Source organism: Apus apus, chromosome 3, assembly GCF_020740795.1.
Source record: "Apus apus isolate bApuApu2 chromosome 3, bApuApu2.pri.cur, whole genome shotgun sequence".
NCBI lineage: Eukaryota > Metazoa > Chordata > Aves > Apodiformes > Apodidae > Apus > Apus apus.
Window position 1 is genome coordinate 13582392 of NC_067284.1, and position 26595 is coordinate 13608986.

Here is a 26595-nt window from a genome sequence, read left to right on the forward strand (position 1 = left end):
AGTGAAATTAAATAAAGCTTCCCATGGAGATTAATATGTGTCTAGGAGATTAAACCCTGTGCTTGCCACTGGGGTCCAGAGGCTGTGACCCCTCCCTCAGTCAGCAATTGTGGCTGGAGGAGCTGTCAGGGCAGCCCATCAGAAGAAGACTCCTTCAAGATCAGGATCACAAGATCACTCCTTCAGCTGGCAGCCTGTGTGTACATTGACTCAGAGCTTGTGAAAGCATTTCCCAAGACTGGCTCCAGCTTTGATGCCTTGGTTTGGAGCCATGAACACTGGTTTGCTTGCTGTGATTTTGCCTTTAGTTCTCTGTTTGCAGTTGTTACCTTAATAGCCCTTTGACATGGTTTCTCTTGGACAGAAAGCCAAGTTCCCCCCTGTAGTAGCACCAGGGCTATATTGTGCATTATTTATTTAATTTATTAGAGGTGTTTAGTGTTTAAGTAGAAAATCAGGTGACACCCCAAAGCAGGAACAATTAAAGAAATTAATCAAGTGAATTAGCATCTGAGAGAACCCAAGATGGGCAGGGAAGCATGAGATGAAGGTACACAGAGTGCATTAAAAATAGTTGAAGTACAGAGAGGGAAACTAGCAGCACTCCAGGATTCTGCAGAAGCATGGGCACAGTGTGATGATGAAGATGCTCTGGTCAACTGAGGTGCTGAAGGAGAAGCTGAAGCAAGGGAAGCTGAAGCGAGCCCTACAGGGAGCCCCTCCAGTGCAGCTCCTGGCTGCTCAGTCAAGGAGCTTCCTTTCCTTGAGTGGGGATGGGATGGGATAGGGTGTAAGAGTCTGCTGTGTGTGGTGGGAGAGGCACAGCACAAGATTCACAGGATAAAGTGACATCTGAGCTTGTACATCAGTTGCAGGGTTACTGGGCAGAGGGGGTTCGGGCTGCCCCAGCTGCATTTCCTCCAAGGTCTGCAGCAGAGCGAGGGACTGGTTGTTCCCCAGTCACCCTCATCCCTCAGCTGTGTGCATACTTGATGTAAAGCCGTTTGAAGACTAAGAAAAGCTCTCTGAAGCAGCACCCAGAAGTGAACAGGGAATTGATGAAGTTTGTTGCTCATGGGACTGAGGCAGGTTTCCCCACCGTCCTGGTGGGGAGGAGCAGCAGCATCAAGTTCATACTGGAGCAGGGAGAGGCAGGACTTTTCCCCACTGTAAAAAAATGTTTGCTGTAAGATAAAGGCATGAAAAGCAATTCCTGGGGATACGATCAAAGTGAAAAAAAAAGCACATCAGCAAGTTCAGAAGTGGCCTGTATGTAAACTTCCCAATATGCAAAAGAAAATCAAGAAAAGGTGCTTCATTATCCTGATGATAAATGGGGAGAGCACAGAGTGGGGGCAAAGCTTATGTTAATGTGAAGGATGCAAAGGTGGAGGCTGAACTGAGAAGAAATACACAAATACCATGTGGCATTTCTTTTATGCTTAAAGCTGGAGGTGGCTAATGCAAGCTCTGAGGAGCCTTCGAGCTGCAGGCAAGTTTAAAGCTGCCCCTTCTATTGTGTGTGCCTGTGGTGTACCACAGATTTGTAATCAAAATAACTGAGCAAAAACTGCTTCCAAAGCCATTACTCCATAAACATCATTCTCTACCAGTTTAAAGGTAATAAAATACCACTAGTGACAGCTGTATTAGTATTATTTTTTAAGCTTGTGGACATGTTTTCACAGTATGGAAAACTAACTTCACATTGGCCACTGCACATATGCCTGATTTTATTTAGTACCAACTGGTCAGGAAAAAAATCAGTAAGTAGTGAAGGACTCAAGCACATCAGTCATATAAGGAACATCACTTGATCACCGATGACTGTTGCAACAGGCTAATTTACAAGTAATAAAGTATCATATCTAAATTGAACACTGTCAAAGCTACTTTCCCTTTTGAGTATTGGCTTCCTTTTTATTTATTTCTAAAGAAAGTTCTTTTTGATTTGTTTCCAGATCATAAATGCCTAGTGTATAACACTCTGTAACAAGTAAATATAATATGCTTATTGTTTCAAACCATCATTATTAAAAATGACTCCATACATCTTCCATGGACACATACAGCAAAACGTATAGAAACCTAAAATGTGAGTGACCATGTGCCTGGGAGCCTCTCTTCATTTCCACCATTAAGAAGACCAGGTCTGAGCCCAATCTCACTATAAGCAGTGAGAGTTTGGTAGCACAATAAATGCCTGTCCCTGTGGGGAAATGATGGGACAGCCAACCAGCAACTGGTTGATCTTTTGCCATGCTACTCACTGCAGCTCTGGAACATCCACATCCTGCACAGACAAGCATGGAAGAAAAAACCATCTGCCACACTTCTATGGAGTCTCTGTTGCCTTTATGCACACCTATTTTTTTAAAATATCCTTATTTTGCTTAAATAAAAATAGAGTGCTTGTCTTACAGATTGCTTTAAAACATTTTTTTTCTTCCTTTTTATTATTAGTAAACCCTCTTGGGGTTAACTTAGAATTTTCCTTTTGTGTGTGTGTTGGGAGGGGAATCTCCTGCTGGCATTTGAGGGCTTGTTGTATCCCCGCCACTGCGTGGGTTGGTTCACTCCTGTACAAGAGCCAATGATATTTAGCTGATGAGTTAATAATTCCAGAGAAGGCAAAGGAATGTAAAAACTGGGGTTGCCTTTCACTTTAGTAAAAACAGAAATAATGTTTTCTTCCATGCAGTACAGCACTGTGCTTTTTTGCTGCTGATCATGATCTTCACCTTGGCCTTCTCTTGGCCTCTTCTTCCTCTGGGGCCTGCCCTGCTTCAAAATGCCCACAGAAGGTGTGGCCAGAAAGGGTCCTTCACCATGTGCTGTCTCCTGGCTGCTTTCATCTTTGATTAGGCAACACTGAAACCAGCATTTAAGCCATAAATTTGGAAATTAAACTGGAGTGGAGGGGTGGGAAAATGCTGCAACTGCAGCCAAAGGGCAGCTGAGTAAGTTGTCTGAAAATCAGCCCAACTTGATTTCGTCCAATGTTTTCAAACTCTTTCACATGGGAAGAAGAGCCATAGCAACTGCAATAACTGGTGCATAGAGAATTGCCAAGAGGCACAATCTTTGTAAAATATTTGTGTAGCTTTTCCAGTATATCTGATTTATTTTTCTTAGCAATAACAGCTGAGGGGCAAGCCATTATCAAGGCTTAGAGACCTCTTCTAAGTAGGTGAATGAAGAATTCATCAGGAAACCTGCATAATAACCAGCATAAGATGCCGCTTCGTTGTTGGATTTGAGTTGGTGTTACTTGGTGAAGGCCTTTTGAGCACCTGTTAAAGATGATGGGAACTGGAAGTATGACAGCAAAATACCCACACAAGGAACTGGACAGATATCTGAACATATCAGAACATTTTAGAGTTGAATAAATGTTTGGATAGGATGCCAGTTCAAGCCCATGGGAATGTGAGACCCACACCATATCTTCAACTGTATCTTCCACTGGAGCAGCCATATCCCTGCCAGTGGCCTGGAAGTGGCCTCTAGAGGACATAACTGTCACCCCTGGATCTCTTTTTGTGTTCCCCCAATAGGCACTGAGAAACATTTCTCAGACACCAAGACATTCTTCCAAAAGGTGGCAAAAACTAGACTCCAGCAATGAAAAGACTTAGATCCTGTTACCAGCCCCAAACGGACTTTGGTCCAGGTGACAAAGCTGTGGATACTATTTGTTCCCCTGTGGCCCTTACTCCTCCCCTGTGTGAGGACCATCAGACCTGGCAGGGAAGCCCTTGCCAGACCCCTGTTAAATATTGCTTGTATCAGACACACTGTTAATAGCTGCTGCAATAATTTCTGAACTCTCCATTAAGTATTTCCAGCAGCTCTTGTCCTTGCCAAAAATCTCTTTTTACTGTCAGCACTAGTTTCAAGGGCACAGAGTTAAGATAATGCTGAGAACCAAGATTATAATATTTTATGGACTTCTAATGTAGCCTGGTTCAACATCTCTCTGGGGTAAAAAATACAACAATAGCTAATAGCAGAAACAGAACTAATTACTTATTTCAGAATTAATAACTTGTGGCATAGTCTGTGAGTCATTTTCTTGCTGAACCAATTTTTTTTTACTCATCAAATTTGCTCATGGAATAATTATCTTTAAGACTGGAGCAGAGAGCATGGGTTTTTTTCCCACAACAAATTTAAGGGGACATTAATATTATCCCAGATGATTCACTGATAAACTGTTACAAGCATTTTCAGGATGGAGTTTGTGTAACACTACCACAACTAACAAACTACATCATGACAGAGGAAAAGAAAACCAGTAGAAAATATTTATTGACATAGCAAGTGCATTGTATAATATCTTAACATAGCAAAGGTTTCCATTTAGTTTCCCAAATGAGTTGTGGTTTTGTGTAATTAAGAATATTACAAAACCCCATTTTTTAAAGTTTGCTGTTAGTCTTAAAAAAGTCAAGAACACTAAAAAACCATCAAAGCTACCTCTGGAGGTTTTTAACCTAAATGCTAGGTCAGACTCAGAGCAAAAGGCTGGTGCAACAGGGACTCAGATATGGTCCCAAATCCTTTGAGATTAGTGTGCAATTTTTAGCTTTCTATTTAGCAATATTCTTTATTTTGTTTCCCCATTCATTCTTTCATCCTGGAATTTGTAGATGGAAGGATCTGCAATATTCTGTGGTTTTAAATTAGAAGCAGTTAATTAAATTTCTACAAAGATACCAACCACAAAGAGAGGGTATTTGGAAAAAAAAAAAAAAAGAAATTACTGGCTAGAATCTGTAGGTACACCCAAAAAATGAAGCCAACATTTAACTGTAAGTTTGAGACTTTTTGTTTGTTGTGGGTGTTTTTGTTTTGTTTTGGCTTTTTCCCAACAAAATGGCAGGTTTGAGAAACTTTCAAGTGAAAGAAACTCCCTTTCCTGACTACACTCTCAGTGACCAGGTGTGCTGTGAGGTTCACACTACTAAGCCTTTTGCCAGGACAGGGATCTGTTGCTCTCCAAGGACCCTAAATGATCATAAGTGCAATACCTGCAACTTTGGACAGGGACTGTAGATCAGGGTCAAAACCCCCTCCCTGCTAGTGATCCCTGACAGAACCTGAGCCCTCTCACAGCCCTTTCCTTGGTCCTGTTGGCTGGGAAGAACAGCCTCATCTTTAACAGCAAATGGAGATTGTTCATGCAACTTGTCATTTTTACATCCTAATTTGTACTGTTAGGCCTTTACCAGCTGCCTGCTCTTTCTTACAATAGGTTCCTCTGCTACACTGCACCCATTTAATCTGCTACTTTTCTCACTTTCTTTCTCCCTTGGACACTACCTCAGTCCTTCTGGTCTCCTACACCACCTACTTCTCTTGCTCCCTCTTTCTGTATTAACTGCTGTTTGCTGCCAGGTCACCCCTTATCAGCAGAACAGGAAGAACTCCCCAACTGCTTCTCTCCTCCACATGTAGATGAATTGTTTTCTTATTTAAGCCATATTCTGTGCTGATTTGGACTCCATAAAGACTCACAAATCTGCAAAATAACCTATAAACTGAGTCAAGAAGTTTCTTTACGTAATTTTTAAAGCATTGGGTATTCTCTACCTCATGTAACAGAAATAATTGTGGTTTCCTTTTGTTAAGATACTGCAAACTTAGGCTTAGTTTTTTTCTATTGCAAATGTGAAAATTGTATGTCTCAGAGCCCCAGATTAAACACATCCACAAATACCTTGCTGAAGACGCTCTGGGTGTGGTAAGAGTTAGTGTATGAGGTTTATCTTTGGCTCAGGAAAAAAAGTATTACTTGATAACTAAACAAATTGCCAGTAGTGCCCTGGCAGAAAAGGGATTTGACTGGGTTTGTTTTTTCCAAAAACCAGGAAAGAAAAAGATCTACTACAGCAACTCGTATGAAAAAGCATTAGTACTGGTGATGTACAGCCCAATCCTTGAAAGAGAGAAAACTGCTTTGGGGAAAGATCACAAGGGCTCAGTCCCCTTCTGGGCTGGAAACTCAGCCTTGATGCTGGTGTCCTAAATGACAGCAGATCTGAGCTACTGAGAACATGCCCTCCTTGTGTTTTCTCTTTGAGAAATAGATACTAACTGCATTTTTTTTAAGGAAATCTGAGATGATCATGGCTCAGAAATTCTTGTCCCATTTGCAGTGGCTGGTGCCAAGAGCTCTGTGTTGACCTCCTGGGTGGTGTGTAAGTACTCGATCTATGACCTATTTCAGAAGGCTCTGCAGTAAGCAGTCACGATGCCTACATAAAGCATTTCCTTCTCTACTAGGCCAAGTGGCAGGCTGAAATGTTGCCTGGCATACAGACACACCAGGAATAACATTTTGTCCATGTCTTCTTGTGCCTGCATTCCCTTGTCTGTAGGTGCTGACCCAGTCAAAATGGCACATGGTCTACAAGCCTGTATATTTGCATGTGCACATTTTGTATGTGCACTCAGACACAGAGCCTTGAATATAACTAGTGCTGATAAATTTTTATGCTGCTCTGGGCAGCCTCCTTAATCTCTTAGTATCATAAAAAGAGGCACTGAGGGTCTAATATTGATCCTCTGAGGATAAACATTTGTTATCAGCCCAGTATGAGAACTGCAGGTTGTGGCTGAGGTATTTATAGCAGATGATTATCTGAAAGATGGACAGACATTTTTTCATTCTTACCTTGTCCCTGATTCCCAGACTAATAAAGAAACAGATTGTATTTATGCTCCTAAGGGGTACACTGAAATAAGACTCCCCAGAACAAGGAATTTATAAAGCCGCCTTATCTTGATCTGTTTTGGACCCAAATCAACAATGAGAATAATTGTAACAAAATCAACAGACCTAGATTGATTTGTGTTGGATTAATGATGTGATACCTTATTTGTCCCAGTAGCTATGGAAAAAGGCATTTAAGAAAAACATTACAAAACTGACTAAATAATATTGTAGGCCCGTAGCATAAAGCAAGAGTATTAAGTATTGGACTGAGGTGATTTAAAATTACTGTCAGCAAAGCCATACATTTTAAAAGAGGTGTTAACAACAATAAAAAATAATTAACCTTAAAATCTTAGACATTAATTTCTACATTTTAAAAATTATTATCAGTTTTCTGCAAACAATCACACAAAATGAATTTAAAAAAAGAAAGAAAAATGAAGTGTTCCCTGGAAAGGCTGATGTTAAAAGGAATAGTTTCTTTTAAAGTGGTATCTCTTCCAACTAATGAAATATTGTTAATTATGCTATGGAAGCAAGTCTTACATTTTTGTGATTTGGCAATACTATGAAAAAGAAAGTTGCTCACACATTTGAAGTGTCAGGTTTTACACTTCAATAATCAACAAAAAAGTGGATTATTAAAAAATACCTAATTTCATAAAAAGACATTACAAGCATATTTTAAAGATACCAGCAAACAGCATTTTAAAATCTTGTTATATTGTTTTCTCCTGCAGAGGAAGAAAATGTATTTTGGTGAGCATAAACTTAAGATCAAAAAAATTAAATATTGTGGTGATGACTAATCTTAAAAGTATTGAAACCCAAAGGATATGGTCAGAAATACACAGAATAATTTTATGTTATTAGATTAACATAGCACCATAACAATTCAGTGAGCTTCAAAATCTTGATAAAAAATAGAAGATGCAGACTTGTGTAGCAATCAACAATTTATAAAAAGGTGATTTGTGTTTAAAGGTTTGCAAAAGTCAAGCTCACTTTGTGTTTTCATTAAATATATGGTTCAGCAAATACGTTGAACCAAATTATTTGTTAACTACTGCTGCTACCTAACACGATATCTGTTACAATGTCCAGGACAGTTCTACCATTCAGAAGGTGGTATAATTTAGTTGGGCGAATTTCTTAGTTTAACCTTGTAACTCTTGTTGAGGTGGAGCATGAATATGACATGATTAGAAATACTCATTTTGCAAAACCATATAAAGCCAAACAAAAAATTGCTTCCCAACTCCCAGTCTAAGCCATACTATCCTAGCTATGAAGCTGAGCTCATATAAAAGTAATTGATAAAAACTGCAAAAATGGTTAGCACCCAAAAAAACCTATCATCTGTGAAGCTCTGATGATTGTCAAGGAGCCACTTCAGAAGCCAGTGACTTTTCCCAATGGTAAGACTAAATGTTTGACTAGTAACTAAACCTACAGCTCTCCAAATATAACTGGAATGCAAATGCATGTGTTTAAGACTTCTCTAGCTTCTTAAAGAAGTTTTAAAGACATTAAATTATGTCCTGATGTTTATTATTATTCCAAATGTGGAAACTTCATGTTCATTAATTTCTTTTTGCTGGTTTTACTGAACAACAAAGTGAAACTTCTCTTTAAGGTCTAACCCTCAGCTGCAGAAATTTGGGATTTCCATGGAACTGTTCTTGCAACAACCAGAGGAGTAAGTTTTCCAAACTAACAAGCATGAACTAGACTGCAGCTTCTCAACATGGAGCTGTAGTCTTTAGAGAATGCCAAAATAATGTCTTGGTCTCATGCAGTTCTCTGCATCATTCTGCACACACACAGTAATGTGCCGGATGCACAACTTGTATTTGAAGAGTTAGAACAGAACCCTGAGAAAAGCAAAACCATTGGAAAAATAGATACTGTTTAAAAATACCACTTTGAGACATTTCAATCATTCCCTTGGGGGAGAAAAAAAAATTAGAAACGGATGTAGTAATTTTTTTCTGACGTGACTGATTTGAACTTATCACAATTGCAAACACAAATATAGTTTGGTATTTTAAGTGCATCTCTAGGGCTCATCGTGGTTAGAAACACTTTGTTTGACAATTCTACCTACCCATTCCCCAGCAATTCAACATTCCTCAAGTCACCATAACATTGCTTGTGAGCTTTGAGTTAAAAAACATCCTGACGTGATGTTCTTCCAGTAACTGCTGCAGTTACTTCCACTCTATGGTAATACGGGTGCTAAGTGACTCAGGGTCAGTTTTCTCAGCCTTGTGAGCAATTCCCATCATTCCCATGCAGCCAGAAGCAGATCTGGGCGTATTTGAGAGGAGTAATTCTTACTGCTACATTGTAATCCTGCTGTTCACCATTGACATCCACCCACTGATGGCCTGAGTACACAGCGATGATCTTGCGTTTCCACTGCTTTTTGTTTGGCTCCTTAAGACGGAGATAGACACCAGATCCAGTGGAGCCGGGCTCAGCATCACAGTATTGATAAAAGAGATCATTGGACTCATCAGAAATGCTACAAAATCTGTAGACCAGCTGCCCAGATCGATCATTGTCAAACCCTGAGAAGTGGATCATGCTTCTAGGCATCATTTTGATTGTTGGGCTGATGCCCAGCTCCATGTATTTCCTTTTGTGGGGACGCTTGAGCTCAAGAACAGCATAATCATAATCCAGGGCAATATCCTCAGAGACACCCTTAAACCAGCCTTTTGGGATGTGGCTACTCTTCACCCTGGTCCACTGGAAGGAGGGCATGCCATCTGAGGTATCCTGCTTCCTTCCAGATCTCCTCCTCTGCTTTCTCCCACCTTTGGATCGGCGCCTTGGTTCTGTAGCAACTTCGGGATAGTCCTTGGCAGCAGAAATTTCTCTCCTACTTCTTTTAGCACCTTTGCGTTTCCTGCCACCACCTCTGGATTTTGTCTTCATCAGGCCCACCCTCAGCCTTTTGCTGCCCTTAACATAATCCTTGCCATCGTGCAGACAGTGGGCAGCTGTTAGCACGTGCTTGGGGGAAATGAGAACACCACTGCAGCCCGTGGAGATCTTCACAGCCGTGTTGAACGGAAAGTTGGTCATAAACCGCTTGTCGTAGATGCTGAACCTACTGTCTGTTCCATAAATCTGCCTCTTCCTTCTCAAAGACCTGTGCGTGGTTGTGTTTCCCACTGGGTCAAGCACTGGTCCGAGGACACTGACTTCAGTCAGGGTTCGTGTGCCATTTTCAAAAATGGTCTCATAGGATAAGAGGTCCTTCAAGTCAGACAAGCTTGGCACCGGCAATTTTCTTTGACATTCAATTCCACATACACTGTTCAGCTCTAATTTGGTTTTTGCTTCAAATTTAGGTCTGTCAAGGGAGAAAGTTCTTTCGCTCACAATCTGGGGAATCTTCTTTAAGTGCCAAGTAAAATCTTGTTCTGTTTCTGTTCCATTAGTGAGACTCAACATAGGTATGAAAAATACGAATAGCAGTAACACGTGCTCCATTTTGTCTATTTTTTTCTAAAACAAGAAAAAGAGATTTGAAAATACACATTTGTAATACACACAGTTATGTTAGTATCTTCAAGGTATAATTAATGAAATATTAACACTGACATCAGTGGAACAGAATGTAATGCTCTGCTCAAAATAGAAATGTCTCAGATGTTCCCTGAATTCCCTCTGGCGTTTCCAGGATCTCTAGCAAGATGAACATATATAAGTCAGCCAGCATCCATGCTGAGCTACTTGGAAGGTGGAAACAGCTGAGTTTTACCTGCTTTTCCCTCAGTGAGGCAGTAGCCGGAGTCATTGCACTCTGTACGGTGCCCGGTTTTCATTTATCCTGTAGGAATGCAATTATGGCTTAGGATTCTGTTTCTCTTCTCTATAGCTACAGGTTGTAGGTAGAACATGGTTGGAAACCACTAATGTATTCAAAGGTCGCATTCAAAAGTTGGGATCTAGGCAGAGGTGGACAGATAGATGACACTCGTGAGACTTAGGAACCCTTAGGAAACCAGACCAATTGAGCTCTGTTTTTGTAACAGCCAAAAAATAGCAGCTTTAAGGGGCCTTAAAGTCTCAAATAGTTCTGCATTACCCACCCAGCTAAGACCTGTGAATCTGCCTGCTATGGAAAACGGCACTTTGCTAACTGGTCTCCCAAGGAACCAGTTTAGGAAGATCTCCTTTCACCTTTTGAAGCTTATTTTGTCTGAAAGTGACAGATGGAGCAATTTGGGCACCTAAACTATGTAGCAAGTCCCATTTTAAATGCTTTCAGCTTCTGCTGCTCTGAAAGGCATGGGCCTCTGGCAGATCCTGTGTTGTATGTCCCTGTGTGCCATGGCCTCCAAAACCTCATTTGTTTCCTATGCATGGGTGAACGTCTCTCAGGGTGCCAGGGAATTTCAAAATCCATGGTTGGAAGGGGCAGATGAGTGAGGAAAGTAGAAGGTTACTGGTTGAGAGGAGGTTATATACACACAGGAAAGCCCAGCCAAGTAGGAGGGACAAATCTGTGGACCCATCACATGGCTTTTTCCTGCAGGATCCCACAAAGACTGCAGGAACTGTTTCCTGTGCCTTATGGTCACATGTGAAAAGGTCCCACCTAGATGGGGTAATGGACCCCATCTAGGTGATGGGAAAGACAAAAATTATTATTCCCATCTAGGTGATGGGGAATATGCAGAAAGAATGTAAAATTGTTAGAAGTTTGTGTCAGAGCCAGAAACTGAACCAAGATGCCTTGATTCTGAGCTCAAAACATTAATGAAAAGACCATTTTTCTCCTTTGGGAACAGTGATGTCAGTGGCATTAACCACCTACTGGCTGCTGCCATAGGGAAGGCTGCATTCTGTTCTCTTACCCTTCATTCCAATGACATGGAAACCTCAGCTATTCAGAAAGAAGGGGCCTATGATTAAACTTTGAAAGGCAAGGAACTCAAGGACATGTATGTGGTTAAGCTCTCTGGTTTACACTGTAATGGCAGTGTAAAACAAGGCAAAGATAACCACTTTCCTTTTCTTGAGCTTAGTTTAGAATGAGTGCTGCTACCCAGAGAGACAGTCTGGTTACTAGCTAGCTAAAGATCTAGCAGGAAAAAAAAGAGTCGTGAGTGTACAACATAGAAAAAGAAGTGGTATGATCACTTTAAATGTTGTGTAATGGATCGATCATTCCTATATAATTCTGAGGAATCTTCACCATATAGACATAGTTCTTTGTCTATAAGAGGGAGCAATTACAACTTTCAGTTAACTAAGCACTACTGTTCAAACACAGCTTGTTGCTCCTGATGCCAAATTCAGAGGGTGGTTTTGTTTTAGCATGATTTTTTATGCTTTTCACCTTTGCCTTCATGGAACATGAACTTTGACCCAGAGTTTACTTACTCTGATATACATTTTGCAATTCAGTATAAAGATACCCATCCTGGCATTAAAGCAGCTAACTCAGGTTTTGGAGAAGATGTGTAGACTTTCAGAAGACATCTGGAGATTACAGTTGACTCATAGGTCTAAGCTCTGGGGTGTATGCAGTCATCCTTAAAGATATCTGAAGGCTTTGAAAGCAGAGCAATGTCATCCCAAGAGCAAGATTTTGCAGCAAGACACCAGTTCACCATATCAGTCTAGGTTATTGATATAGTAGAAATGTACACATTTCAACACTACTTTTTATACACAAAGTTACCTTCAAAGTTTTTTTTTTGTTTTGTTTTGTTATTGCTCAAGAGGAATTATAATTGTATATATCTATGGATTAATGATGAAGTGTCAAAATAAAGAAATACTAACATAAGACCATAATAATAGCTTCCCTTGCATGACCAAAGGTCCACCTTGCCTAAAATCTTGTTTCTGACACTGGCCAAATGTGGAGCATCTAAGGCAGAGCACAAGAATAGAGCAACCATGTGTGTCCCTCCTCCCTCATAACAGCTTACAAGCAGTTGCACCTCATGGTCTTAAAACCAGATGTAGTTTCTGTAGAATGAGGAAACCTCAGTGGATTTCTCTTCCATAGTTTCCCAGTCTTTCCTTTAATGCATATAGAATTTTGTGTCCACAATATTCTGCATCAAGGAAGTTCACAGCTTAAGTCCATGTTGTATGAGGAAGCATATCCTTTTCTTTATTTTCAGCCTATCATAAACTAGCATAGTCAGATGATAAACAATGTGATATTAATGTGGAAATGCTGGTTTTGACTTGTTTTGCTCTAATATAGCTGTTGAACAGATACAAGGTATTAAGAAACCCAGCTCTTCTGTCAGGCTTGAGCATGTTTTTTCCTAGAGTAATCCCTTTTCCAGTCCTTCCTTGGGATCTGGCTATTCAGTATTTCATAATTCCATAATGAAAGTTCACTAGCTTCATTCACTAGCTGCTAGTTCATAGAGAAAGACTTAGAGGTTGATGTCATTTCATTGCAATGGCTGAAGTCTTCCCAGCTGCACCCATAAGTAGCTTTGCTTTATAAAGAGAGACTTTCTACAAGGAAAGGGGTGGAGTATTATGGCTCTCTTCTGTCAGTCTTAAAAGAGAAAAAAACCAGAAAACCCTCAATAGATGCATTGAAGCCTCCCATTTGAAATACTGTACTCAAGTGCTCACTGCTTACAAAGGCAGTCTTGGAAGCCAAGATTTTCATCATTTATAATGAACCACTTGTTGCTTGTAATGAACTAATTACACTTCAGTAGAACTGGAAGAAGTCAAGCCAAGGAACTTGATGAAAAAGGTAATTCTCATTTCAGACAAGAGCAGTGGTATTACTAGGCAGCAGTGTCATTTACAGCCATACACTCAAGCTCTGTTCACTAACCTGATTATCTGTCATTTAAGCAAGGTCAGCTTCAAGTGTGGGCCAAGTCAGCCTTTGCCATGGCCCAGCACAGGTTGCTGGTGAGGGGGGAACACAGAGGGTTACCCTTGTCAGACCATGGCGATGGAAGTGTGTAGACAGCTGCACAGACACCTTTGCAGGGTGACAGAAGGGGAGAGAGAATACAACCTCTAGAGGAAGGAGGAAAGGCCCTGAGAAGGCTACAAGCTGGATGCAAGAATAAACCCTCAGCATCTTACTCATGCTTTCTGCCATGCTGTTCTCCACTCTTCCTCCAAACTCCGGGCTGCTCTGCCCTCTCCTTTCCTTTTTGCATGCAAATTTTGGGTTGGCTTACAGTAATTAGAAGCCTTGATCCAGCTCTGTCTTTATGGTAGGATGAATTGCTTCAGAGAAAACAGAAGATGGAAACTATACAGTGAGAGAGAGAGAGATCCTCAGCTCCATGAATATATTGAAATTGTGCCTCCAGTTTCCAAATCCAGATGACAATGGTGAAGACTCCCTGTTTGGTGGCATTCCAGCTGCCAGGTGTATGTATGTAATTAAATGGATTTTCACTTCTTCCCAATTCTTGCTTCCAACACAAAATCTTTCTGCCTTCACAAGACAAAACCTACCCTGTCCTAACTTTTCAGTATATCCTTCAAATATTTTGTTAGTATCATCTACCTTACTCCAGCAGAATGCATCTCAAATGCCCAGGGGGAAAGCTTGTAGTCAAGCAGGACTAGAATGTGTTTCTCTTCAGTCTATCCCAGAGTGAACTGACATGCCAGTGTAGCTCAGACAGAAGCAAAGTTGTGTCCAGGTACCTAGGCAGCATTTTATCTTGATCTGCTCAGTGCAGCTTCTGCTTCGGGGTTTCCTTCTTATTGTAGGAGTCAGACTAAGCTTACATAACTTAAAATGCAATTTTCAGACCATAAAATACTAGAAGCTGCTATACTAACTGGTTCCTTTGCTGGCTTTTTGGCCTTATTCTTGAAATGGCCTGAAAGTTGGAATTCACAGTTGGACAAAGCAAGAGAGAGAACAAACTTAGGAAATCTCACACTCCCTGGAAGAAACCATTACCCTGACCTTATCTGCCACTGCCCCCTTCGCTCCTTGGCGTGTTGCTCGCTCTGTTGGTGCATAGATTTCATCCTCCACTCTGACTTTAGGGCGAGTCCTGGTTCTTACAGAATTTCAGCAGCTTCAGCAAGCATAAAAAGAACAAATTTTACACGGCAGGCGTGACAGTCCGTTTCTGGAATCACACCCGCCGGCGAGAAAAATAAGAAAGGGGCGGGGGTTGAACGGCAACGGGAACAAACGGGGACTTCACCTCGGACGGGGGTTTTCCCTCTCCCGCCGCCGCGGCCGCGGGGTGGCGCGCCCGGACAGACGGTGGTGGCCGGGACAGACAGACGGTGGTGGCCGGGACAGACAGTGGTGGCCCGGACAGCCGGTGGCCAGGGCAGCCGGTGGTGGCCAGGGCAGCCGGTGGTAAGGCCGGACACCGCGGCTGTCCCCGCTTCACCCTCCGGTCGCCATCCCCCGGGAGCCGGGCTGGCCCCGCCGCAGCCCCGCGCCCCCCGACCCTCCCCACCACCCGGCCCTTCTCCCCGCTCCTCCAGGCCGGGCAGAGGAGGGAGGTTGCGTCCCGGCCGCTGAGCCGACACTGAGCGGCACCGGGGATCCAGCCCCGCCGGCCCCGGGCAGCGGCCCCCGGGACGGGGACGGGCGGGCATCGGCCGGGAATCAGCCGGAGGACCAGTGGGAACGGGGTTGCTTTATGGGGATGGGCGGGTCTCCACTGCCCGCTCCGCTGCTGCCGGCCGCTCCCAGTCATTAGCAAGTTAAAGCCCCGGGTTTTCCCGGGAGAAGCGGAGGGTTTGGAGAGGGAACTTTCAACTCTACAGCTCTTCAGCCACCCCTCGGTCCTGCCTCCCGCGGCAGACCCTGCTTTTCCTCGTCTGATCCAAAGGAATTCCCTTTTTCCAGAGCCTGAAAATTAAATAAATACCTTGGGACGACTTTTTACTCCTCCCCCCCCCCCCAATTCTAAGATAAACCTGCTTCCAGCAGTGACTAATCTGGATGAAATTAGTGTCAATTCAGCAAGAGCGCGGGGATGGTAGCGCGAATACTGAGGGGATGAATCAGAATTAAAGCAGAGGTTGTTTTGAAGGGTGAAGAGGCTCCTTGCCTGCTCCCCGCAGAAGACATAGCAGAGAGGCAAACCCCTGGAAGCCAGAGAGATACGTCCCTTGCTTCCGTCCCGTTAGCCGTCTTGTGAAACCAGCTTCAAGTAAAATTTAAAAAGAAAAAAAAATAAAAAAGGACCAAAGAAACGTGTCACATTTTAGTCCTATCAAAAAATACATCCATCAGGCTAAAGAGCCAGGAGCCTTATACAAAACCCTTCAACTCCCAGGCTCACGGTACTGACATCGCTCCGCCTCATCTTTTTCTTTTTTTTTTTAAAACGACCCGTGTAGGAAGAAGGACACCGCACAAATAAAAGATCACCTGACGGATGTCACCTGGGGCTGCCGGGTCCCCGGACCCGAGCTGCCCTGTCCCCGGGCAACCACCCTCAGCCCTCAACCGGAGCTCCCAGCCTGCCCACCCGGCGCTGCCCCGTCCAGGTCTCCCGGGACAGCCTCCTCGGCGTCGGGAAGGGTTTCTTTCCTACCTGGCACCCCGCAGCAGGAGGAACGGAGGGGAAGGCGGCCACAGCCCCGGGGCACCGGCTCCCCGCTCCCAGCCCGCCCGCCTCCAGCGCCCGCGGCTACTGAGGACGGGGCGAGGGGAGCGGCCAGGTCTTCCCAGGCGGGGGAGGGGATGGAAAAAGGAAAAAAAAAAAAAAAAAAAAAAAAAGGAAAAAGAAAAAGGAGGCGAGAGGGAGGAGGCCGGGAGGGCGAAAGGGGGAGGGCCGAGGGGACCGGAGGCAGATCCCGATATCTCCTCGGTGGGGACGGGCAGCAGGGGTTCTGCTCGCGGGGCGGGGAGACGCATCGCCCCGGGAGAGGCTTGTCCCGGGCTCCGGGCGGAGAGCCGGGGTGACTCTCCAGAGATGGGGCGGGAGAGGCTGGGGGGCCGGGGGGGGGGGGGTGGGTGGGTAGGCGGAGACAAGCGGCGCGACGAAGGGACCCGGTCCCGGCGGGAATGACGGGAGGAGGGAACCGCACCCTTCCCGCCGCGCCACCTGCCCGCGGCCGGGGCTGCCGGGGCTGCCGGGGCTGCCGGGGCTGCCGGGGCTGCCGGGGCTGCCGGGGCTGCTGGGGCTGCCGGGGCTGCCGGGGCTGCCGGGGCTGCCGGGCGGCGGTAGCAGCGAGGCGGGCCCCTCCGCCCTGACCCGCCGTGGGGCTCCTGGGGAAGGCGAGGAGCGGCTGCGGGCTGCACAGAAGGCTCCTCGGGCCGGGATGGGGCTTGAGGCTGCGGGGAGTGGCGTTCCTGCTTCCCACGGCCCCCCGCGCCTCCCTGCCCGCCTCCCGCCTGCCCGGCCCCGCGCCTCGGGGACTGCCGTGCTCCTCGGGGACTGCCGTGCTCCTCGGGGACTGCCGTGCTCCTCGGGGATCCTCAGGGGAGCCGTGCTCCTCGGGGACTCTCTTAGCCCTGCTCCTCAGGGACTCTCTTAGCCCTGCTCCTCAGGGATTGCCGTGCTCCTCAGGGACTCTCCTGCTCCACTGCTCGAGGCAGGGACTCCCTCGGCTCTGCTTCTCAGACCCTTCTACTCTCCAGCCTCACTCCTCAGGGTCTCGGAGGTCAGGTGAGAATTGCCTCCCTTTTGTCATCACTCTTCGCCCCTCTCTTTCTGCCTTCCCTTAGTTGCCCTTTCATCTCCTTTCCCAAGGCAGAAAGCTTTGGGTGATGGTCTCTGCTCCATTGGTCAGCCCCTTGCACGAAGGAATCAACATGGTTGGAAAAGGACCTCTGAGATCACCTAGTCCAAGCATCCACCCCAGGGGGTAGGGGAACAACACAACCCAGCCAAACAAACAAAAAACAAACCCCACAACCACCCACCCCATAAAACCACTACCAACACACAACCCACAAAAAAACCCACCATGCCCACTAGAGCATACCCTGAACTACAGGGGCATGACCACTTTCCTTCAGCTTCCATCCCTAGCAGAGATTGGTATGTGTAGCACACTTGCCTAAAGAGAAAGAGCCAGCAGGAAATTTGTGGCATTGCTAAAGATCAGGCTGAGATCTCCAGAGTGCTGTTTCATTGTCTTAATTGTAGCCATATCCTTCCTTTAAAAGATTTAACTTTGGAAGTTTAGTGGAACCAAATATATACATAGGTCGGAAATAAGGCTTTGGCTAGCAACTGCACTCTGCAGTTTCATTTAGAAGGTTGAGGTTGATTTCGAAATGTAACTTTTGTTTGGAGTTCTGTTTTTGCTGGGGTTTTGTGTGTACAACTTAATAATAATTGTTCTTGTGCCTGAGAAAATGAGCTGAGGAATTTCCAGTTTAATTAACAAGGCAAGACAAAAACTAGTGTAAGGTAATGACATTTTACAAGCAATTTCTTGAACATAAGAGCTTCCATACTGGGTCAGACCAAGGGCTTTGCTGGACCCATAGGGTATTGCATTAGTACAGGGCAAGGTCTTGCAGTAGTCCCCTCCAGCACTTTCCCTGCTACCCATATTTCAAACTCAGAGGTTTTCTGAGGCAGATGTAGGTTCTATGCCCTTAGTAACCTTCACTGTATTTCTGTTAGGCACTTGCCCATCTTCCCTTAAACCTACATAGACAGGCCTGTAGCATCTACAACCTGCTGTGCCAACAACTTCCACAGGTCAACTATGTGTGGTGCAAAAACCTGCCTCATATTGGGTGTTTTCAACCTGGCTGCTGGCTTTGTTTGATGCTCATTATTTCTTTATCATATGCTCTGTAGCCCCTCTCCCACCCTGAAGGATTCTAGCTAAGTTAGCTGTGCTCTACATGAAAGATGATCCTCTTTTCCGTTAGTGCTGATGTGCAGCGACCAGAACAGCATCTGAAGGATGGTGTGGCCAAACACTTTTTGACAGTGGCAAGTAGAAAGGAGCAACACCTACTTGCACTGGGCAGCTGTGTTGAGTAGCAACAACTGCAGCTTGGGAGGTTCAGACTAGACGGAAAAATTTCTTCACCAAAAGGAGCATGCAACAGTGCACCAAATTGCCCAGACAGGTTGTGGAGTCACCATCCTTGGTAGTTTCCAACACTCAGACAAAGCCACAGCTCCACTGCTAGTGATGGCCATAGTCCTGCTTTAAGTGGAAGGTTGGACTGGGTGACCTGCAGAGGTCCCTCTCAACCAGTGTTTCTATGATTCCTTACCTATACACAAGATGCAAGCAAAATACAGGTTTCTGTGGCAGCAAAGAGATACTACTTATTTTGTTCTCTACTGATTTCTTAACACTTCCTAGTATTTTTTATTTTTGGCAGCTGTTGAGCGCCAGGATGATGTTCCCATGAAGTCATTTTCATAACACCTGGACTCTCTCTCCTGAGAAGTAATGACCAGATCAGAGCCTGTCTTTTAATACCTGAACTAAGGACCATTTTGCCCCATTGTGTATCACCTTGCTTTTACCTACATTGAACACCATCTGCCATTTTATGGCTCAGTCACTCCCTTTCATAAACTTGTCTGCAGATCTTTGGGGTTGTTTCATCTTTATTAACCTAAATAACTTCATAGCCTCATCAGACTTTATGACCTTACTATTCATCCCTTTTCCAGATTGTTTATGAATGTGCTGAATAATGCAAGGGCATAGCAGATGGTTACTGTAACTTCTCATCCCTACAAGCCCTTAGTCCTACATTTTGTTTCATGTCTTTCAGAAGCTCAGGGTAGCAGAGGTTTGTTCCTGTTTATTGAACTCCAGGTGATGGAATCAGTGTGCAGCTCCTGCTGCATCACTCCACTCGCTCCTACTTTTGGAATCTGGGCTGGGTGGTTTATTTTGTGCTTGCTTTTTTTACCCAAAAGACTGATTAATAACAGTAGAGTTGACTCCTGCCTTCACACTCTTCTCAGATGACACTAAAAGCTCTTCAAGGTAAATAAACATTGTAAAAAATTGCTTTAGAAAAGTTAGAGTACATTTATGAGCATAACATAGATTTATTTTTTTAAATTAATTAAAACAATTTTTTCTTGAATCCTGTTTCATTACTATTTTTTCCCCAATAATAAAATTACACATTTTTTATAATTATTTGTAAAAATTATTTTAAAAAAAGAAATAATTAACATATTAAAAATTTCCCCAAAGTGTTGTTTACAAAAGCTATGAGGAATATATATTTCAGAGTGCTGATTCTTTAGAAACATACTGTATAATACACATGGTAGGACTGTAAAAATGTAATTGTTGGAAAAGTTCCAGCATGCTAATTTTAGCCTTTAGAAGTAATTTTATCTCATTAGAAGATTAGTGAGCCCTTTTGGTATTTCTACATGTTCCAAAAATAAGTTTGACATCATATACCAACTGAGAAATGTTCACTGGGAACTGAGCTTTGAAAGACTGATACCTGAAATAATTTTAAAAGTGTCAGAGAAAAAAATAAAAGCAAATCTGCATTAACATCAAGAATGTACTGACTTCTATCAAAATTCTCCCTGCATATCTACAAATAAATAAAGGGAAAACAAGCAAGATTTTACCATCACCTTTGTACCCTCGATTTGATTCACAGAACTGTAGTATTCTTATCTTAAGGTAGATGAACTACAAATGAGCTACAAAAGGTTTCCAAATGGGATTCTCCTAGATCTTTTTCAGATAGAAAATTTGAGACAGGAGCTTCAGCTTTCCCTGTGGGCAGCATATGCTGAGGGTGGATGTAGTGGCTGGGCAGCCACTCCTGGAACGTCATCTGGCTTTACAAGGCTGGAGGAACACACTCTGCTCTCCTGTGGGTCTTGCACAGGAGCAAAAAATGTTTGACTGTAGCAATAACAAGCCTTGTCTGCCATCTTCATATTGTATTCCATGAAGTGCATTATGCCTCAGCAGGCAGCCATACCTACCCATAAAACATTCTTTCACTTATGACTTATGAGAAGAGAAAAAAAGGCAGGAACAACTTGGGAAAACCAAAACAAGGTTCATAGCTGCCAAAAAGAATGTCAATGCCTATACCAAAATTAAAAGTTCAGTGCATAGTCCCCAGTCATATGCCACAAGTAGTCAGCTTTAATCTCTCCCTTTTTCCTCTTCAGTCCTTCTTCCACTCCTGTACACATGTACATATGCACTTTATTCCAAAACTAGTGACTACTTGGGTAGTGCAGGTCACTCCCTTTCCTTCACACTTTAATTCTCAAGCTCTGGGTACTCTTCCAGATCAGCTGATACACGTTTCAATTATTTTCTACATTTCTTGTTCCAGGAAGACTTTTTTTTAATGAGCTTTAACACTTTTCCAGTCCCCAAACACTTAACTTGGGATAACTCATGGGTTGATGATGAATGGACGTGAGATAATTCCTACTGCTTTCAGAACAAAGGGATGTGAAATACAATGGATCTTTCTCACAGGATCAAGAATGGTCTCCATGGTAGTGTCTCTTCTGTGGCAGCTTGTTGCCACAGAAGGCCTTTTGTTTTGTGGACCAGTTGGGGTTGGTTATTGTGTTGTTCAGAGGTTCCTGTGACACAATGCTGACCGGTTAGACTAAAACACTGAATGAAACAGACCCCTGTTAGAGACCCTGGCTTTGAGGACTTGGAAAAGATGCAAGAACTGCAATAAATCGCATCATTTTTTTTTAAGAGTGTGCACAGTGAGGACAAAGAGAACAACAACAGCATTGCTAGCTCAGAATCCTGCATAGACCAGGGGACTATCACAGTATAGGCTGGGGAGGTAGTAAATTTTAAGTTAGGTAGAGGTGTACAAGGGAATATGGTGCCAGAAACAAGGATATTTGCAATGAGGGCAATGTTGTAAGCACGACAACTTACGGACAGACAAAAAGGAGGGATGTGAAGCTCAAGGTTTCTAGTTGTGACCTGATTTTCACAATGAATTTATGGACCAGATAAATGCTTAAATAATAGCCTTGAAAAAAAACACTTTGTAGAAGTACAAACAGATAAAGTCCCATTTCCAAGTTAAAACTATGTCAAGCTTGTGCTCCAAGCAAGAGGATGCTTTCTTCAGTGAGGAAGCAAGCAAAAAAAAAAAGTGGATATGACTAAGTATATCACCCATAGGAGAGAAGCTCTTCTCACTGCAGAATGGAAGTGAATTAATAGCCCAGCCACCATCCACCTTCTGTCTTTTATCCTTTTTTTCACCCCCTAAAGCAGCAGATGAAAATGAAGCTGGATAGGCTTGTTCTGGCATTCATAGGTGAACTGGAAAAACAGCTGACTCTTCATTCATCATTGCTAGAAGAGAAAAACTTGCAATTCTTACCTGATGTTTAGCATCATGGAGATTATACACACATATATAAAGTGAACATTCTCCTCAAGGAAAATTTCCACACGGAAAGGTACTTCTGGAGATGTGTCAGATGGCAAATATTTTTATACACACAATGTGTTGGCAGGTTGCAAGCAGGTGCTGTTAAGGAAAAAAAGACAAACGCCCATACCATTTTTGTGAGCACACTACTTTGAAGGAAATTGTTTCCTCCCCTGGCATTCCCATTGCACTCAGCACACCAGCAGCGTTACTGGAAAATCAGTGAACTGTAGATGACAATACAGCATACCATGATATGGATAAATGACATTTTGATGGGAGGGAAAAGAAATGCATGACCAGAGTCTCTGAGAAGCTTTGGAAAAAAACCACCAACTTTGCCTGGCTAACGCTGAATATTCATTCCCTCCCCAAGCTTCTAAATTCCTATAATGGAAACAGCATACCACAGAGGAAAGTTAATAGAGTGACATTGACGTGTTAGATAAAATGACTTTTTAGCTACCATAAGTATGATTGACCCAACAGAGGGGAAAGAGATTCCAGGGAAAGATGAACTGGTGAAGGACATTGTGCCTAATCTTGCTATTCAAACCAGCAGAGTATCAGTGGCAGTGAAATGCACATCTTCAAAGCTCTGAGAAATCAGAAGAATTAGCATGTGACATTTGGCATAAAACTGAGTGCCTGTCTTCCTCTAGAAGTATGGACAAAGTAGAAAAATGTGCAGTAACAGAGACTGCATTTTCAGGAGCAAAAAAAAAATGAATAAATAAAATGTTGGCCTTAATCCATGGGTAGCAAGGAATATGGTCTTTGTTGTCAGTGTTAACTGAAGGTGATCATAAACCATTTACTGCAATTGCAAATATGCCCAGGGGAGTACAAGATTAATTTTCAGCAATAGTTGCATGACTTATAAATGGAATACAAACCTGAGGGGAAAAACACAGCTTAAAAGAACCATTTACTTAACCACATTCCAGAATAGTATTCCATCAAAAGGCAAAACTTTTTCTTTGTTCTTAGTAAACTGGAGGCATGAAGTCAGATCTGAAGAAAACTTGGTGATACCATTTTAAAATTCCATTCACAACCCCAAAATAGCTGGATGTTTCTGCTAAAATTATTAACAGTATAACAGCTTGGTAATGTTGGAATTTTTAAGGTTTCACTTTAGGCTTCAAACTTAGTATTCCACTGAAATGAACATAGGCATTTTATATCTCTCAGAACCATAACTGATATTAGGAAAACAACATTGTATTTGTTGCCAAAACCCATGGCAAATAATGTGAGGGTTGCCAAGTTTGCCTTGTTGCTGTCCTGGAGCATGTTAAGTGTATGTTATCTTTGGGTCTCTGAAGCTGTGGAGAAACCAGGACCAAGCAAAACCCAGGACACCTTTTTTTAATCCAATCTTCCACCTTCTGCTTTGCACCCCACATAGCTCTCTCCTGTGGCCTTTGTTCATCTGTTCACACTGACCTGCAGCGTGTTAGGCAGGACCCAGTCGTGCTGGCAACTGAGGGGAGGTAGAGCTGCAGCTGAAGTAATGGGGGATCTTTGTTGTGGGTGATACTATGCAGGAGATTGAAGTAAATACTCATAACTGTCCTTCTTGGTTCTTAAGGTCTCTGCATGTTTCTGATAGTTTTAAAGCTGTCTGGAGGTTTTCATCTTGCTGCTGGAATCATTTCCACATGCTGACAACTCAGTGAATAGTTCAATGAGGAGAGGGAAGGCAGAAGGGCTTTGCCCTAATCAGACACCCCTTTGCATGTTCTCAGTATTGATTTCTGCAGTAGTATTTGCACAGGATCACATCTCCTGTTTGCCATTCTGGCTATGTGAGTGACCTAAGGAGTTCTGAAGGTCTAGTGTCCTTCCCAAGAGGTTACAGGCAGAAGTGTCCTCAAAGGGAACCCATGGTAAACATGAATAGATATTGAAGGGTAGTTTAGCTTTTTTTAATTATTATTATTTTGAGGCTGACCTAAATTTGACCTTTATCATCATAAAGATATGTCCTAAGACTGTTTGGCAACTCATCCTCTTTCACTCATTACACACTCAAGTTCAGGCAAAGTGCATCCTCATGTGATCGCAGAGATCCACTGGGTCCTCTCTCAGAGGACCAATATTGTGACAAAGGAAAGGCAGGAGGAGCAAGCTACATCATGCATTTTTCCCTGTGGTAGAGAAATTAACAAAATATGTTACCTGCCCTGACAAAAAAGAAGACGGAAATTAGAAAATGTGTTAATGTTGTCCTTTTCGTATGTTGCTTGGGAAAATTGTAAATTTGGGGGTAAGTCTGCGGGGTAGTTGGAAAAACAAGAGCTGAGTTAAGCATGATGTGAGCTGAATTTTTTTGAAAGAAAGTTCTGCTTCTGTTCATTCCTGCCTCAACACTCTAGCAGGTTGTCAAGCTATAATGCTTGTGATGAAACATGCAATGTAAGCAGTGCAAAGCAGGACACCAGTAACACTTAGGAGTAGTTTATACCAGACCTGTTCTTTCAGAGGTATCATCAAATCAACAGTAGCTTTACTTATTATCCCAGTGTAACCATACCTTTAATTTTGAATGACTTTTAAAATTAAACATACTAGACTCCATCTTTGGTGTCATCTTCTACAACTCTATAGATTACGTGATACCAATATAAAATTAATCTGCTCAAATTTATTTGCTCTGCTTGCTGGTACAACTGATAAGGTATGGGAGACAAACCCAAAGCCAAAGTAAGATAATGGAAGGTTTTCTTTCCACTTCCCAGGCCTTTGTGTCAGGTCTCAAGAGAGAAAAATTATGGTTGAGATTCAGTAACCACAGAGTTTCTCTTCCTCTACCCATTACAATTTTTGCTTCTGATTAACTCGCTAGCCCACAGTCCCCTTGCATACTTTGACTGCATTAAAGCAAAACAGATGTGAAAAGATTGACTTTAGAATGAATTTCTCACTAGTTAAAATAAATTGAAAATTATAGCCCCAACTTGTAATGGAAAACTGATACTCATCTTAAGAATTATCACCCATTCACATACCTCTGCTCAGCCAAGATTTTTAAACTAACAACTACACATGACTCAGTTACCAAATCCTCATTAACAGCATGTTTTGTCAAAACTCCCTGAGGTGAAGTTTCCCTGCCTCTTTGTATGAACCTCACCTCATTTTCAGCAGAGACAAACATTTATACTCATTCAGTTTATTAACAGAAGTCGTGGAACTACTCACTGGATAACCCTTCTCTATCACAGCAAGTATAAGATATTTGTCTTCACCTGTGGCTTGTACCTCCCTCCCCATTTCATTTTCATTAAGATGCTGTTTATTACAGTACCAGCTCCTCTCACTCCCTGTAACACCACTTAGTATTTTCCACTCATCTGGACGTGTCTGAGCAAACACCATCTTGCTTTGCCTGCTTCTAGTGTTGGCTCTCTGCTCTCCATTTCACTTCAAAATGAGCTTCTTTTTTACTTGATGACACCCCTTCAAATTCTTCCTTAAAACTCTCCCTTTCTGTGAGCATACTTACCACACTTAGGCTCTGGATGGGTGAAAACCAAGCACACAGGCCATTATAATTGTATTATCTCTCTGGAGTCTCCTTTCTGTCTGTATCCCATTTACAATATGTATCAGGAGATGACTGTAGAGTCCTAGCTCAGGATGTAGATTTTATAAGCAATAATAACACAAATAATAAAATAATTTTTGCAGCATAAGATGAAACACATGGTCATACATCACTTCAGTTGCTGCACTACTGGTTTTGGAAGAGATTTAAATAGATGCAGTTGCTCTGCTTGTGCTAGTACCTAGTCTGTTTTAATCACAACTATTGACAGCATGCTATTGTAGCAACAGCAACAGCTCTGCATATCCACTTGAAAATCTCTGTTTTAGCAATTCATGAACTGTGTCTAAAAATATATCCTCATCTGAAAATTGGCATTCAAGCTACAGTCTAGAAGCAGTTCCTGTTTAAACTTATTTAGTTACTTCAGCAGTTTTATCTAGGAACACAAAAGATACCTTTGCTGTTCCAGAAACCATTCTTCCATTTTTTCCATGTTCAGATTTAATGACAATGTTCTGCATTTCAATTAACTCTAATATGACCTTTAAACAAATATTAATTTATTTACCTTGTATCAGTTTTGTACTTTTTTTCCCTTTGAGAGTCAGTGATGAGTAGCAGTAGGAAGTCACTGGCTGCAGTCCCATAGATTAGAGAAAGAACAATAGAATGTCAAAAAGAATATGGAAATGCCTGGTCCCTTGATTTACTTTGGCAAACACATGGTGAAGACTAATTTACAGACATACTACAGAATGAAATGGCATTGGCCTTCCAAGTTAAACAAGCACCCAGACAGGAGAAAGGTTTCCCAGTTGCTAACAGCACAGTAAAAGGGAGTCCTCCAGAACAATGTAAAACTCCTCCACAGAAAGTGGGCTCCAAGTCAATGAGATCCTCTCCTGGCTCATTTGTAATTCCTTGTTCAAGTTATTATCCTTTTTCTCAACCCTGGGAAGGTCTTATAAT

The 26595-nt window shown here is 42.8% G+C and overlaps 1 protein-coding gene across 1 annotated transcript; it reads right to left on the reverse strand.

Moving 5' to 3' along the window:
• Positions 1-4292: 4292 nt before the first annotated feature.
• PRSS35 (serine protease 35) lies at positions 4293-16333 on the reverse strand. Its single transcript, XM_051613386.1, has 2 exons — positions 16264-16333; positions 4293-10240 (listed from the first exon to the last, which is right to left on the reverse strand). The coding sequence occupies exon 2, from the start codon at positions 10223-10225 to the stop codon at positions 8984-8986; it is 1242 nt and encodes a 413-aa protein (XP_051469346.1). The 5' UTR covers positions 10226-10240; positions 16264-16333; the 3' UTR covers positions 4293-8983.
• Between the last annotated feature and the right edge of the window lie 10262 nt (positions 16334-26595).

Coding starts and splice junctions, on each gene's coding strand:
- PRSS35 (XM_051613386.1), bottom strand. CDS start 10,225: ATGGAGCACGTGTTACTGCTATTCGTATTTTTCATACCTATGTTGAGT.